General features: G+C 45.8%; 1 protein-coding gene across 1 annotated transcript; it reads left to right on the forward strand.

Annotated features, from left to right (window-relative positions):
• The first annotated feature begins 1712 nt into the window (after window positions 1-1712).
• Window positions 1713-16543, forward strand: LOC112882917 (ATP-dependent DNA helicase 2 subunit KU70). Its single transcript, XM_025948114.1, has 19 exons — window positions 1713-1949; window positions 2062-2139; window positions 2583-2699; window positions 3508-3622; window positions 4074-4179; window positions 4436-4553; window positions 4676-4759; window positions 4821-4879; window positions 5541-5674; window positions 5760-5803; window positions 5928-6004; window positions 6504-6651; window positions 7297-7358; window positions 14074-14134; window positions 14555-14647; window positions 14715-14832; window positions 15311-15413; window positions 15626-15818; window positions 16169-16543. Exons 1-19 carry the CDS (start codon window positions 1887-1889, stop codon window positions 16280-16282), a joined length of 1887 nt encoding a protein of 628 aa, XP_025803899.1. The 5' UTR covers window positions 1713-1886; the 3' UTR covers window positions 16283-16543.
• Window positions 16544-17267: the final 724 nt, after the last annotated feature.

Here is a 17267-nt window from a genome sequence, read left to right on the forward strand (position 1 = left end):
GGTTTTGTGGAGGGCATCGCTGGTTTTTATCGAGGTTCGGGTGCTGATAGCTATTGGATCAAGATGGATGGCTATGATCACACAAGGATTAAGCCGGGCTTATGGCCGTTTTACGCTGAACCTGAGAGAGCACAGGGTTTAAGTGGGCTGGGCCAAATGGCCTAGCTCTTGCAGTTATTCAACACGAATAATTTATTTTTAGCATTTTTTTAGTTTGTACAGTAACGGGTAATGAGTTTTCCTCAAAGGAAAAAAACCGTAATGGGCTATAATAGTTAGCGGGCTGGATTATGTTAAGTTTTTGGGTTAATATTTATACAGTGCATTATTTAACATTAAGGATTGTAACTCAAAAAAAATACTAATACTAAGGCATTGTTTTAATATGATTATTGCAAGGATGGTAAATAATTCCTGCCATAAAAATCCTGGTACGCACCAAAAATTCTGGTCAATTCTCTCCAAACTTTGGTACTCACCTTTTTGAAAATATTGTCCTAAATCAAGTTCTCAGTTTCTCACCTGCGTTTTGGGCTATATTTATTAGGATAGGGGAGTACAATGATTTTTTTCTCCCGTTGTAGTGCACGGCATATTCGCTAGTAAAGATGTGAAAAGAGAAATAAAAAGTGTACGGCCTACTCCGAGATCAAAGCGAGAAAAGTAACAACATATGATCCTTCCATGCATGTGGTAAGCAGCCTGTGCTTTGGGTCATCGCGTGCAGAGGTTGTACACCATAGCAGGCAGGCACACCAAGAACAAGTCGGTTAAGGCAGGCTCGAGCGGTTCGAGCCGCGAGGAGACCGTCTCCTTCATCCTTTTTCCGCTTCAAAATGAGCTCCATCCCTGACTTACCGAAAAAAAATGAAAGCAGAGTATTTTGTACGAATTAGTAAAATTATAAGTATCTGTCGGTTCGACGTCAACGTATCCACAATGATGAAAATTTGAGTAGCGATTCGTTATAAACAATAATTTTCATGATAAGTCTGCTTTTATATATGGGAAAAAGTTTCTTTTTCCTTTTCGTTTTGTTTACCGACTATAAGTACGGTGAGCAGGAGCACGTGTGATTTCTGCGTCTCTACTCTCTACCAAGCAACCTTTGCTGCGCCGGATCCGCATAGCCTCATCGCAAACGTGTGCACATCCAAATGCACTATCTCCGTATCTAACGATTGAGTTCGCTTGCCTTCCGCGAAAGGGTCCGTAACTCGGTGATTACTGGGCGTCTCAGGTTCCAATAGCTACCGATCGAGACGTATGCGGTGATTTCGTTAATCTCAAGAATTTACCGGCTCAGTCTTCAAAGATGCTTATAGAGGTAGGTTTACGTATGTGTATTTATAAGGATGTGTATTCATGCGTTATGAGTGACTGAGTTGTACTATATAATTAAAAAAATTAGCTTGCTTTTCATGTAAGATAAAGCGACTCGTACGGGGCTCTTAGTTATCTGAGTGTTTACCCTTGATTTTGGAATACGTCACATGCCCGGAGGAAGAGGAGACCCCTTTTTTTTTTTTCTTTTTGAGAGGACGAGGAAGAAGATATCTATGCTGCAAAAGGTTGATCCATCATGGAGAGCTGGAGAACCCAGTGGTCTCGTCAGCAACGGGCCTCGCCACAGCCCACAGCCACGCAGGATGGCCCACGGGCCCATGAAATTGGTGTGCCGTTGCCTCTCGCACACCGTGGGCCCATCTCGCTTCGCTTTCGCCTTCCTTCCGTCTCCTTCCCCGAGAAGCCGAACTGCGCTCGCCGTCTCGCCACCCCCGTCCCTTCCTCGCAGTCCCTCCCCTAAACCCCATCGTGTTTCTAGAATCTTCCAGAACCCTCTCCCCGCTCCCCAAGGCCCCATCCCTCGCTCGGAATCCGGCGCCATGGACCTGGATCCCGAGGGCATCTTCCGCGACGACAGCGACGAGGACGATGACAACGTCCAGGTTCACCCCTGTTTTTTTTTCATCCCCATTTTTTTACTTTTTTTTGGCTTAATATGCCTCCTGTGACGCCGTTCGGGTTGTGGATACTGGATTGCTTGCTCGGGGGAAGCAGGAGAGGGAGGCAAACAAGGAGATGGTTGTCTACCTCGTCGACGCCTCGCCCAAAATGTTCACCCCTGCGACCAACCAGGTGAGGCACGACCTAATTTGACAAGCTGGATGCACCTTTATTGCTGTCTGTTTCTGTTTCGGAATTAAGGCCTAGATGTTTTTTTGGCAAACAATTGCGGCACAGTTTGGAGTCTGTTTGCTCGGGTATCTTGATTCCTGCCAGAAGTTTGTATCTGTTAGTCAACAACATCTGTTTTTCTTATAAAAAAACAACAACATCTGTTTTGGGAGTGAAAGGCTACAGGTGGGGAGTAGGTAGCTAATGTTGGTATCTTTTAGAGAGCTTTCTCATGGATTAAGCTACTTTGACTCATGGTTTGGAAAATGCTATTGTAAAAGTATGAATTTGGCTTCTTTTCTGATATTTAGTAATCGGCACATTTGTGTGGTTAGGTTTTAACATGACGTTCTTTTATGGTTTTACTCCATAATGTAGCATTCTTTTGTTATGATTTCTTTCAGGCAGATGAAAAGGATGAGACCCATTTCCACACCATAGTTAACTGCATTACGCAGTCTCTGAAGACACAAATCATTGGCAGATCCTATGATGAAGTTGCAATATGTTTCTTTAACACTGTATGTGCTTTCTCAACTCCAAAAGCTTTGTTTTATTGTTTTCTATGGCTCTGTTTTCAGCTAATGTATTTTTCTATCTAAATTGTATGATTTTATTGCAATTCACAAACATCTGTGTGAAAAGGAGAACTTTCAGTTTCAACTTAGTAGTTAGTACTCAATTCTTCTTTGTGCATTATGTCAGAATTCTATGTGGCTTTTTGCCAGTTTTACTCAAATAAGTGATATTTTGGACATCAACACAGAACCAAAAAGGTCCGGAACACTAATTTGTCTAGTAGTTTCCATTGTAACTTGAACGAAGTAAATATGATATTATGATATTGTACTTTGAGAAAAATCCACAATAGTTTTTGGATATCCAATTTAAATATTAATAGCCAGACTGCATGCATCACAGTACCATTGGTACTCACTTCTGATTGCATGGAGCACTTACTAAACCTGTTGAATAAGAAGTGAAATTGAAGACTACAATGATACAATTAACTTGCAGTTGCATTCAGTATGTAACGAAAGGATCAGAGTCGGGATTTGGGAATGATAGGTTCTGTAAGTTAGATATAGTGCTCCATTTTGGTTGTTTTCTTAAAGGTGTAAAACTGATGTAACTTTGCATGAGTTGATGAGTATTCACAATTATTATTACATTATTAGTCATTTCTTGACAAATATGCAACATTCCCTATTTATTACCCTTATGCTATTTATCAACTTTGCATGAGCATTATTAAAGTAGAACCAATGCACTGATACTGCAAAGTATGCTTCCCAGTGGCTTGATCCAGTTCATTCACAACTCTTGCAGAAAGAGAAGAAGAATTTACAGGATTTGGCAGGTGTTTATGTTTACAATGTCGGAGACAGAGATCCACTTGATAGACCCACTGCAAAACTGATTAAAGATTTTTCTTGCATTGAAGGTGACACCACTATATGAATTGTTACTTGCTCAGACATAAATTTGGAGAGAAATGTATGCTAAGCTTCTTTCATAGACTAAATATTAGGGAATGTGGGTCATAAACTCATAATAAGTTTTGCTCCGCTTGGAACTTCCTGTTTTTACTATATATCTAATATTGTTTCCACCCACTTTCTCAACCAGAGAAGGTAGTTTCCTTCCATGGCGCATCAGGTTCGTTTTGTGTTTTTAAAAATTAAATGTAGTGTGGTAACAAAGCAGTATGCCCTGACCGTATTATCATAACCATTGGGTTTTCTAGTTAATTTTTTTTTTGGCCTCACAAACAGATTCGATCGATAATATCGTAAGATATTAAGAACTATATAAGATAGTTGATGTATTAAAAATAAACCTCAGCAAAATTCTGTTTTATTTCTGGTTCTAAAGCATGTTTCAACTTATGGCAGATTCTTTCATGAGCAACATTGGAAGTCGATATGGAATAACTGCTGGATCTCGGGAGAACACCCTTTACAATGCTCTTTGGGTTGCGCAGGCACTGTTGCGCAAAGGGTATGTTCATGGCCCTCCTTTGGCTTTCACACAGTGTCATATTAATATTCTTGTGGGCTATTAGCATGTTCTGTAGGCTTTATACCTCTACCTTTCCCGCAAACTACTCTAGTTTGCATCAGTTCGTGCTGAATGTTGATGTAGTTATTTGTGTAATCAAGAATGTAGCATGCCATGAGTGCTGTTACTTTTAACACACTTCTTGATACCCGTCTGGACTTTAGCGAATCCACGTTCCTCTTTTGAAAATTTTCAGATCTGTGAAGACCGTCAGTAAACGAATTCTCATATTCACCAATGAAGATGATCCTTTTGGTGCTATTACAGGAGCAGTGAAGACTGATATGATTAGGACAACAATTCAACGTGCAAAGGTATGTCTATATCACAGATATGTATTCTGTTTCATACTACATGGCACTCACATATTCAAAATGAAATTGTATCTTCATTTTTTTATCCTCTATTTACTATGTCAGTACTTGCTTTCCTACAGGATGCACAAGATCTTGGCCTATCTATTGAGCTACTTCCACTGAGCCGGCCTGATGAGGAATTCAACATGTCCCGTTTCTATGCAGTAAGTCCCCATTTATTTCTTTCCTCTAAGTGTTAATTGCTAAGTATATCCACTTTCCCAGGATTTGATTAGTCTGGATGGAGATGAGATAACGGAGTATCTGCCATCTGCTGGTGAAAAGTACTGTTCTTGAAGCATAAATATTACTTGTTGATCTGTTTTTTTTTGGATTTTAGGTGACAAATATATGGTTTGCATTTTATTCTTATAATATCCTTACACAAATGTTCAGTCTTGAGTTGTGAATAGAGACAGCTTTTTGTACACAATCACATTTGACTAGCTTTTATTCCATGCGGACTTGTCCTTTTCTTTTTCTGAACAGGTCGCAAGAGCTTTGCCTATTCATTGAATGAATGGACATAATTCTAAATTACAACACCCTTTCCTGTGTACACACGGAGAATAAAGAGAAAAAATAAACCATTATGCACCACACCTTCATAGCAAAAAGCAAAGTATACATGTATATTTGTAGACTTTCGCTTGACTCCACAAAGAAGTTTGTCATGGTGGCACTTTTGTGCTGAGTTCTCGATGTGTTTTGAGAATTGAGAGCATATGGTACAAAGGCAAATAACATTCATGAGCTGTATTTGAGCACACAAATGTATTAATAAAGTTTTATTGGATTGTTGCCTGACTTAGATTATGTTGAAGTATTTATTCTTTGTTATTCTACTGGCCTGTTGATCTCTAATATCGTTTGGGAAGATTGTACTTCCTCTGAATGAACATAATTTCTTACTTCAGCATAATTTCTTTATTGTTGTCTTTGAAGGTTGGAGGATATGACTGATCAACTGAGGAAACGAATGATGAAAAAGCGCAGAGTCAAAACTCTTTCATTTGCAATTACCAATGATGTATGTATAGAAGTGAATACATATGCGCTGACCCGTCCTACTACTCCAGGCATGCTCCGACTTTGGTCTATTCTGTGCTGCTTTACATAATGCTGTGAGTATATCTAAGTATATGCTTGTTATTGTTTTTTTAGGGACAATCACATGGCTTGATTCACTCAGTAACATTCCATTAAAGGTGAGCCTATGATTAAAGGATCAGTTTTTCTTTATTGCCTTAGCTTTGGTGAAATTTCAACACCTGCAGTCGCTTCATGCTTGCTTTTACAATTCTTAAACATATAATGAGAATCTTTATACAGACTGAAAGGTCTTTCATATGCAATGATACTGGGGCTCTACTTCAGGATCCACAGATGCGTTTCCAGATGTACAATGAGTAAGTACACAAAGGACACTGCCACTTTCGTGTATTTATTTGATTTTCTTGTGATGTTTCCTGTTGAATTGCATTATCTGCATGCTGGATACTTTTCAACATAATTGAAAAGGGAGATCCGCATTATCAGCATGCTGACTACTTTTCAACATAAGTAAAGGGAGATCCTTATGGCTGCATGCTTGTACAAACCAATTCTCATTTCAAACTCCTTCCAGAAACTTTCATTATGAACTATTGAGACAAGCCTTGGGAGTTAGGATGTGATCCAGCCTTGAGATGGGAGAAAGGGATGTCTATTGAGTAAGGAGAGTATGCAGACATGGATGGCAATGAAAATCATCTCCAGAACTCGACCCCTTCCCTTATACATTGAAACTGTGCATTGAGATAACACCATGGATTTGTGCTATGCATACAATTATACCAAGCAACACAGTCTTGGGTCCCATTGTTGTGTGTTTGTGTTCTTAATTACTTACCCACCCTATTCATGCAGCATGGTTGTTAAATTTTCTGTCCGTGAACTCTCTGAGGTTAAAAGGGTTTCAAGTCATCATCTTCGCCTTTTAGGATTCAAGCCATTGGATTGCTTGAAGGATTATCATAACTTGCGACCATCAACATTTATTTATCCCAGTGATGAGGTAGTACTACCTTTTATGCTTCTGGAATTGCACCATTATCTAGTCATAGTCTGAACTGGCAGTACTGCAGCCATATCCTTAACGCTGAGAATGCTTTTGTCATGCTCCATGTCATCTTCTCTAGCTTGAGGCAGATAATATAATAGTTAAAACTTCAAATATTTTTTGATGACATTATTTGCATCTTGATTAGATAAGAAGTCTCAACTTGATACAGTGCTTTAGGTGCATTCTTCCTTCAACCATGATTTGGCACTTTGTATCATGTAAGTTACTAGTTTAAACCAAATTAAACCTGTGGTCATATCTCGATATTCTTTTTTAGAACAGTAGTGGAGGCCCTAATGACTGTCGATTAATTTAGTAAATGTATGAAATATATACAACGATTACAAGAATGTACAATATCGACAAGACCTGCCTACAAGACCTGATTGTACAATATCAACCAAAGTTTTTCGACTTTAACCAGTTCTCTAAATGCACTAAACATTTCCTAGTGATCTTTTCATAGGATTATTATATGATAGATTTTTATTTCGCTTTCTTTTCCTTACTCTTGCTTAGAGCTTCTAATTGTATTAACATTTTACTCTAGGATGCATTTGTCAGATACTCAGACTTACCCCATATGCTCTGATGCAGCATATATTTGGAAGCACACGCGTTTTTGTTGCTTTACATAGCTCAATGTTGCGCCTTGGAAGGTTAGTTGCCATCACCTACTTGTTGCCTCAACCTTTTGTGACCACTATATAAAGAAAATACAACACAAGAAAGTATCAACAGTTATGAATGTAGCTAAAGCTACCTTGAGTCATAACAATGCATTGTGAATTGTTTTTAGCTCTCATGTGATACTTCAGCCATAGCTTGCAATTATGTAATATATGCACAGTAAAATATGATCACCAGCTATGGTCGGTACTCAATAGCATGCCACTTCAACTCTTGAGTCTCAGGAGATAAGTGTATTAGATATAGCTGTAATTGCTTGCCTTGTATACTTGATTACATTCCTTGTATACCAAGCCTATTGGCTACATATATAATTGGTCACCCCCCCTCATTGGGTGAGAGGTCTCCTCCCCATTCCTACTGTTCTACATGGTATCAAGAGACCGGGATCAATTGATTCTAGCCTTCCTTTTCCGCTGCTCTCTTTCCTTCTGAAACCGCCCGCGACTTCCTCGCGGCGCGTCCACAGCCTCTGTGCGGCGATCCCATCGCCGTGCGCCTCCTTCCTGATCCCATCACGGCGACTCCTGCCGTGCTGTGATCATGTCCGGCACCCTCCCCTCCACCGGTGATGGCACCATTGCGGTGGCCGGCGCTGACACCCTCGGCGCCACCAACACCGGCCCCCATGGCGCTTGTCGGTACATATAGACAGGGGTACCTCCTGCTAGTGTGTCCAGGCCGAGGGGTGCGAGGTTATCCGTAACCTCGCACTAAGCCTCTAGGCGACAGGGCGTACGGCCCGGGCCTGACAACTGGGGGCACGGTCTCCGGACCTCCCCCCACGTACTAGCAGGTCCAGCGCCTCCACGTGCCCACAAGGACTAGGTGCTCAGGAACGGCTACCACGGGCCCGGACCACCGCGAGATGGTCCTGGGCCCCCACGTGAAGAAGCCGGATCCCCAGGGGGCCTGAGCGCCTGGACCAGCCAGGGGGCCTGGACCTCCCACCCCTCTGGGAGGAGGTCCGGTGCCACCACGTGCCCCTGGCGAAGCGGCCGCTAAACCAGCACCGCCACGTGTCCGGTGGATTCCAGCCTTCTGCGGGAAGCCAGCCCAACTACTGCATTAAATGTGGGTGGTTGGGGTGCGCGTGCCCAAGACAGGGCATGGGCTGCCCACCGACACGTTGGGCAGGTATGGCTGACACCATGGTAAGCCCGCCAGTTACCGACGCGGCGCGTCCCATCGCCGTGCAACGTGCGTGGGCAAGGGGCGTATGGTCGCATCACAGCGCCGCGCGCGTGAGCAAGGAGTCATTATGACCTGCTACAGGAAGGCCATGGCGTGTGTTGCTACAGTGCGAAAAGGCTACAGCATGGCAGTGTAGCCTCTTCACCTGTCAGCAAGAGCTGACTCTACGGCAACAGCACGACCCCCTCTACGCTAGTCAGCGGCAGCAGACCCTATGCCAACAAGACGGCACAAGACCATATCCAGACGAAGGGTACGCACGGAGGCTGATGAGGAAGATCTCAGGATCTGAGGCATTTAAGGCTCCGATGTGTACGTTATTTAATATGTCGCCGGGCCCACCTGTCGGGACCCCGCTCAGTGTACACACTCCCCTTGAGCCTATAAAAGGGAGAGCGTGCACGTTAGAAGGGAGTTTTTTTGACGAGTTCCACGAACTCACAAGTTTCCAGAAGTCTTCACAAACTCATAAGCAATACAACACATAGTGGACGTAAGGTTTTACGCTCCGGCGGCCTGAACCACTCTAAACCCTTGTGTGCTTTTCGTGTTCATACACCTCTATATCAAGCATTACTTGACTTCCCCCAAACTCATCCTAAACTAGGATTAGGCGGGTGCATTCAGCCACCCGGCTGGAGTAACCCTCCGACAGCGCTCTTCCACCAGACCTTGCGCCGGCCGTCATCGTCCACCCGTACGCAATGGTGTCCGTGAAGGTGCACGTCCCGGTTACGCTGGAGCTCACGAACTCCAACTTCACCAAATGGGCCTCCTTCAAGTCGACGTGCGGCAAATTCGGCCTCCAGCTGCACATTGACGGCTCCTTTCCACGGCGCGCCGACGACCCTATTTGGTACTAGGCAGACTGCTGCGTCCGCACGTGGATCTTTGGCTCCGTCGACGACTCTGTTCTCGACATCGCCATGGAGGGCGACGATCAGTCCGCCCGTGAGCTCTGGGCCGCCATCGAGCGCATCTTCCGCGCCAACAAGGAACAACACGCCATATTCCTCGGCCACGAATTCCATTCCATGACTCAAGGTGACTCTTCCATCTTCGATTACTGCCAGAAGATGAAGAAAGTCGCCGATGCCCTCCGCAATGTCGACCACGGCGTCCAGGAGTCCCAGCTGGTGCTGAACTTGCTTCGCGGCGTCAACGAGTGCTTCGTCAACACTGCTGACGATGTCGCCAACTCGACGGCCGGTCTTCCCACCTTCGCCCGTGCCCGCAACATGCTGGTCCTGAAGGAGCTCCGCCTGGTGAACCACGACAAGGTCGCCGCGGGGACTGCCCTCGTCGCGGTCCCCGGTGGCTCCGACTGCACCAATCCCGGCGGGTGTCGCTCGGGTGGGACCCCCCAGGGCGGATCTGCCCCGCGCGGCGGCAACGGCAAGAAGCAGGGCAGAGGAGGCAACAGGCGCGGCGGCGAACGCGGAGGGAAAGGGGGCGGTACTAGATCCACTCCGCAGGGCTCCCTTCCCCCGCAGGCCACCGGCCAGGTGCGCCCAGTCAGCCCATGGGTGTGCTTCCCGTGGGCTGCACCCTACGCAGCCCAGTACGTCGCAGGAGCCCAGCAGTACGGCGGCGGGGTTTGGCGGGCCGGTGCGCCAGGCCTTCTCGGCGCCGGTCCACAGGCCCATACGGCCTTTGCGCCCCTGCAAGTCTCGCCAACAGGCCCGCAGTGGGACCAGGCCGGGCTGGTTGCTGCACTCAACCATCTCGGGCTCCAGAACCCAAACTCTTGGGTAATGGACTCCGACGCATCGACCCACATGGCGTCTTCGGATGGTATACTCCTCACACGCCTTCCTCCCTCCCATTCCTTGATCACAGTAGGAAATGGTCAAAATCTTTCCGTTTCATGTCGTGGCACATCGCAACTTCCCACCAGTGCGTCTAATTTCACTCTGAATAATGTCCTTGTTGTCCCGTCTCTAGTGCACAACCTTCTTTCGGTTAGGCAATTCACTCGTGACAATAATTGTTCCATAGAATTTGACACACTCGGTTTTCTGTAAAGGATATCCCGACTCAGCGCGTGATGCTTCGCTGCAATAGTGTCGTTGACCTCTACACCTTCCCCGCTGCAGCCACATCACCCACCACCCACGCCAACCTCGCCGTCTCCTCCACCATATGGCATCATCGCCTCGGTCTCCCTGTCGCCACCGCCATCGACATGCTCCGGAAATTTTCCTCTATTTCTTGTAATAAAGTAGACCATACCCTATGCCATTCCTATCAGCTAGGGAAACATGTCAGCTAGGGAAACACGTGCGGCTTCCTTTTTCGCAGTCTACTTCACATACTTCTACCCCCTTTGAGATTATTCATTGCGATGTTTGGACGTCCCCTGTTGCGAGCATTTCTGGTTTTCGCTATTATTTGATTATTTTAGATGACTTCACACACTTCTGTTGGACGTTTCCTCTCGTTCACAAGTCCCAAGTTCACTCACACATAACCAACTTTTGTGCGTATGTCCAAACACAATTTGGCCTTCCTGTTGGAGCGGTCCAGGCAGATAACGGCACCAAGTTCGTTAATCGCACCTTGACGACTTTTCTGGCATCTCGAGGCATTCACTTACGTCTCTCTTGCCCTTACACGTCTCCGCAGAACGGCAAGGCCAAGCGCTCTCTCCGCACTCTAGACAACATTTCTCGCACTCTGCTGATCCACGCGCACATGCCCGCCACTTACTAGGCTGAAGCCTTAGCTACAGCCACATATCTTCTAAATAGGCGCCCATGTTCCGCTCTTCAGCACCAGGTTCCCTACACCGTCCTATACAACACTGCTCCTGATTACGCCCATCTTCGCATTTTCGGTTGTTTGTGTTACCCGAACCTATCTGCCACGACACCACATAAGCTCGCCCCTCGCTCTAGCGCTTGTGTCTTCCTCGGGTATCCCTCCTCACATAAGGGGTATCGATGTCTCGATCTGTCCACATGGCGAATCATCATATCTCGCCATGTTGTCTTTGACGAGACATGCTTTCCCTTTGCTTCCGCAGATACTACCTCTACGTCCAGCCTCGACTTTCTTCTTACAGGTCAGGCCGCGCCGGTGCCATACCCTGCTGCAGCGGCACCCCACCCCGTGGGAGCTCTGTTACCAGTTGACGTTGAGCGACCGCACGCCCCACCCTTCGACGACCTCGACGACCCGACCATCATCCTCTATGGACCGGCCCACACAACAGACCCTGCTGCCCCTGGCGCTGCAGCAGCAGCCCCTCCGGCGCATGCTGCTGGACCCGCGCCCTCAACAGCAGCAAGCACCGCACGTCCCGGCGCTGCACCGGCAGCACCTGTGCTGTCAGGCCGGGTCATCCACCAGGTGTACAGCCGCCGTCCTCGGCCGGCTGCTCCACCGTCGGCTTCACCACCGCCACCGCTAGCACCGGCCCCAGCTCCACTGCCGCCTCCACCCCATCGTCCTGTGACATGATCACAGATAGGGACGCTTCGCCGGGTTCAGCCGATGAACCTGATCGCCGCACACTCCACGCCGATCTCGGCGATCTCGGCGAACTACCGCAGCGGCCTCGCAGATCCCAACTGGCGGGTGGCCATGGCCGAAGAGTTCAAGGCGTTGATCGACAACGACGCCTAGCGGCTCGTACCGCGTCCTCCCGGTGCCAAAGTCGTCTCCGGCAAGTGGATTTTCAAACATAAGTACCACTCCGATGGCTCCCTCGCCCGCCACAAGGCACACTGGGTCGTCCGCGGCTTCTCCCAGCAGCATGGCATCGACTATGACGAGACCTTTAGCCTGGCTATCAAACCGGCAACGATTTGAGTTGTCCTCAGCATCACCATCTCTCGTTCTTGGCCGATCCACCAGTTGGACGTCAAGAACGCGTTCCTCCACGGTCACCTCACGGAGATTGTCTACTGCCAACAGCCGCTAGGCTTCGTTGACCCAGCTGCTCCTGACCATGTTTGCTTGTTACAGCGGTCTCTGTACGGTCTGAAGTAGGCACCATGCGCTTGGTACCAGCGATTCGCCACGTACATTCGTCAGCTCGGCTTCGTGGCTTTGACGTCCTACACATCCCTCTTTGTTTACAAAGACGGTGATCGTGTCGCCTACTTGCTTCTCTACGTCGACGACATCGTCCTCACTGCTTCCTCGACGGCCCTTCTGCAGCACATCACCGCGCGCCTCCACTCGGAGTTCGCCATGAGGGAATTTGGGCGACCTACACCACTTCCTTGGCATCTCCTTCACACGCTCCTCCGACGGAGTCCTGTCCCAGCGACATTACGCGCTGGATCTCCAGCGTGCTGGCATGGCCGAGTGTCACTTGTCGACGACCCTAGTTGACACTCGGGCCAAGCTGTCGGCTTCTAATGGTACTGTTGTGGCCAACCCCTCCGAGATCGTAGCCTCGCTAGTGCCCTGCGGTACCTCACACTCACCTGGCCGGACCTTGTGTACTCCGTGCAGTAGGTGTGCCTCTTCATGCATGATCCTCACGAGCCGCATCTTGCGTTGATCAAGGGCATCTTGCGCTACGTGAAGGGCACACTTTCCTCCGGCCTCCACAGCGGCGTCGGACCAGTTCAGTCTTTGACCGCATACTCTGACGCGGACTGGGCTGGTTGTCCCAACTCCCGGCGATCCACCTCCGGTTTCTGCGTCTTCCTTGGCGACAACCTCGTCTCATGGTCCTCGAAGCGTCAGACCACGGTCTCTCGCTCCAGTGCTGAGGCTAAGTACCGTGCGGTAGCTCATGTGGTCGCCGAGTGCTGCTGGCTCTGCTAGCTTCTCCAGGAGCTACACATCTCGCTTCCTTCGGCAACAGTCGTCTACTGCGACAACGTCAGTGCTGTCTACATGACAGCCAACCCTGTCCATCACCGCCGCACGAAGCACATCGAGATTGACATCCACTTCGTCCGTGAGAAGGTTGCCTTGGGGCAGGTCCGAGTGCTCCATGTGCCATCCTCCCACCAGTTCACGGACATCATGACGAAAGGACTACTTGTACAATTGTTCACTGACTTTAGGTTCAGTCTTTGCGTCCGGGATCCTCCCGCTTAGACTGCGGGCGGGTATTAGATATAGCTGTAATTGCTTGCCTTGTATACTTGATTACATTCCTTGTATACCAAGCCTATTGGCTATATATATAATTGGTCACCTCCCCTCATTGGGTGAGAGGTGTCTTCCCCATTCCTACTGTTCTACAAAGTAGTTCAGCATGTTTAGTTTCCATGCCTTGCGTTGTTTAGCCTAACCTTTCCTACTAAGCAAGGAAATCCTTGCTAGTGGATGCCCTCTTAAAGATGAGTAAACCTTTTTGTGGGCAAGCCGGCAAGGTGAGGCAGGGGAGACTTCACTTCTTGCCCAATAGCAAATTCGCTGAGGTGTTCTAACAGAATAAATTTGCTTATTTAACCAATATAAATTCCAGGTTTTGCATGTCTACACGAGCATGTTTAACATCTTATTATATGTGTATGATTTCAGGTTTGCGCTTGCATTTTATGGGAATCCAACTCGGCCACAGCTTGTGGCCCTTGTTGCTCAAGTGAGGGACACTTTCATTCCATGTCTACATTTACTGCAAAAACAGTAGCTGCTACACAGTATTAGTTCGCTCACCATGATAACAGTTACATCAATAATTGACCACTGCAAACCATGCCAATTGCACTAACAAAATTTGCTCATCAGTTCTGTCAATTTGAGTTGATTGCTTCTTGGCTTGAGCGTGCCACCATGTATGTCTATAAGATGGGTAGTAACCAGGCAAAATGACCTTGATTCAATATTTATTCAACTAGTTACCTGAATGTATCTTTGCAGTCCCAAATGAGTGGGGTTCTGCAAAAGATTATTTTTCAAAATCCAGTTTTTTAAGGTGAGTAGTTGACATGAATTTGTTTGTATGTGATTTGCTAATATACACCTGCTGTCCAAAATGAACTCGGGTAAAAAAAAAAAACAGGAAGAGGTTACTTCCTCTGCTGGTCAAGTTGAGCCGCCTGGCATGCACATGATCTATCTTCCATACTCCGATGATATCAGATATCCTGAAGAGGTAAGGACTGGCATTTTATTATACTTTACTTTCCACCATAAGATAAGTATCTTACCTTGATTTGCAGGTTCATGTGACTTCTGATGATGCACCACGTGCAACGGATGAACAAATCAAGAAAGCATCAAATCTATTGAAACGCATTGATCTGAAGAATTTCTCTGTATGCCAATTTGCTAACCCAGGTAACTAGATATGAAGTCACAATTGACGATACTACTTTTAATCTGTCTTTTCAACTCCTTTATTTGTCCCTACCTTAATCCAATTAAAGCTGAGTGCCAAAAGAAGCACAAGAGAGCCCTGCATTTGATCCTTAACTTCTTTAAGACTCTAAAGGCTCTCCAATTATAAGCCCACAGCTTCTGGAATGATTGCCTCTAGTTTAGGCTACACTATGGACTTTCCCAATATTTTTTGAAATGTATTACTAAGCACAGATTTGTTTGCAATGCTATGCACAGATTTTATTCTAGTTTACTGTTTACATAAATGCTCCATGGCTTCTAGTTTACTGTTTACATGCCTAATAGCGTTTTGGGCTAACATGTCAAGGAGCATCAAGATGTTATTATAACCTGTTCATTAACTTGCACAATCATTCGAAATTCAATGACTTCCTAAATTCTCTGATGCGACTTATGTCTCTCTGATGTCAATCAGCTTTGCAAAGACACTATGGGATCTTGGAGGCCTTAGCTTTAGGCGAAGATGAGATGCCAGATATAAAGGATGAGACCCTGCCTGATGAAGAAGGCTTAGCTAGGTACTTGTTTTCATTGGACATTTGTGCATGCTAAACAGGTTACAGAAAGATGAAATAGAAAACTATGTACTTCATGCTCAAATAAGCTAAGTATGTACCTGTATCCCCCTAAAAAAGCAATATGCAATAGTCACATGTTCTGTTATTTGTGCCTTGTGTGGGATTTAGTTGAACTTGAAGCTCAATATGTTGGTTTGCCATTCTTATCTCAGGCCAGGAGTTGTAAAAGCTATCGATGAATTTAAGGCTTCAGTCTATGGTGAAAATTATGATCAAGAGGAGGCTGAAGCAGCAGCTGCGAAAGCTTCCCGTGGTGATGCTTCGAAGAAACGGAAGGCAATCACTGATGCAGCCTCGCTGAAAAGTGCAGCTTATGATTGGGCAGAACTGGCAGATAATGGAAAGGTAAGTATTCAGGTTGTCTTACCAAGATTATATATACCCACAAGCTAAAGTTTATTGGAAGGTTATATTATGACAGTCTAATAGTCTATATGCAAATAGAATTCGACATATAAACTTTCAGTGCGATATGCCAGTGCATTTAGAAACCACCTGTTTTCTGCAAATGCCAATAAGAAATGGCATTCTCAACAAAATTCAACTACTGATGTACCTAAACTCAAGTCTTTGTATATCCCAAGCTAACATAACAGCAAGAAACTATTTTCTTTGCTCTACCTGCTGGGTTTTGAAGCGCACCGTTCATGTAAAATCCTACATATTCTAAAATAATTCTATGCTATCATTTGCAGCTGAAGGACATGACGGTCATGGAGTTGAAATCGTACCTGACCGCACATGGCCTCCCTCTTTCCGGTAAGAAAGAGGCACTTATCAGCAGGATCTTGACTCATCTGGGCAAGTGAAGCCATTTATCCGAGCTTTGTTTTCCCAGAAGCCGACTGCCATCTCAACTGCTGTCTCATGGGTAGCTTGAAAGCTTGTGTAACATAACCCGACCTCCCTGTGCATGATACGTGCCAATTTTATATAGCGATGTGCCAGCAATAGTTGCCTGTTTAACTTGCTTGTTAGTTTATCATGAGGTCATGAGGTTTTGTCCCTTGCAACATGCATCATCGTATTCTGCTAGAATGGTTGGAGAATGGAGACATTGTTGTGTGAAACACTTGTCACAGAAAGCCACACGAGCACAAGAAAACTAAAATGGCAGAATAGGAGGAACGCAAAAGGAAATAAAAAAAAAGTAGTTGCGCATAGAGAGCCACAGATACGCTTGTCTTTGGAGGAAACAAGGGGTTGAGATCACAAGGTACATACGCACTATTACAATTTGCCAAAGTTTTTTTATATATATTTTTTAAATTGCATCAACCTTTACTAAAAAATTTTCATTAAAAAGATCTCTCTCACACACACTTTACTCACGCATCCCAAGAATATAAAGTATAAATAAGTCAAATAACTATTTACTGATATTTGACATAAACGGATAATAGGAAACTAAAATGCTTATTGGGCATATGTTTTTGAAAACATGGCGGTTTTCAGCTAAATCAACTGCTGACCCTTGCATAGAGTCACTATGCAAACATATCATTGTCTTTTGAGCTCTTGAACAGTCGTGACCCTACTCCAAGCTCTATTTAGCTTGACCTTTTTACCCTCTGAAAACGTGCCACTACAAACCCGACAACACGAACAATTGAACAAAGCACATCCCAACGAAGACGACAAACACACAAACTAGACATTGATCTGCACAGAGACAAGGACAAACACGAAGATTGCAAGACTAGCAAACACAAGAGGGAAGGGTAGAAGGGCGCCCAAAACACTGAGATTAAATCCACTACATGGGACCTCAAAAAGTTAGAATGCGTAAATTTG

This window comes from Panicum hallii, chromosome 2 (assembly GCF_002211085.1).
Source record: "Panicum hallii strain FIL2 chromosome 2, PHallii_v3.1, whole genome shotgun sequence".
In the NCBI taxonomy this organism is placed as follows: Eukaryota; Viridiplantae; Streptophyta; class Magnoliopsida; order Poales; family Poaceae; genus Panicum; species Panicum hallii.

Excerpts from the sequence above, each read along its gene's own strand:
- LOC112882917 (XM_025948114.1), top strand. The coding sequence starts at position 1,887 with ATGGACCTGGATCCCGAGGGCATCTTCCGCGACGACAGCGACGAGGAC. Across the intron at positions 4,554-4,675 it reads CAACAATTCAACGTGCAAAG|GATGCACAAGATCTTGGCCT; the intron begins GTATGTCTATAT and ends GCTTTCCTACAG. Across the intron at positions 6,652-7,296 it reads TTATTTATCCCAGTGATGAG|CATATATTTGGAAGCACACG; the intron begins GTAGTACTACCT and ends GCTCTGATGCAG.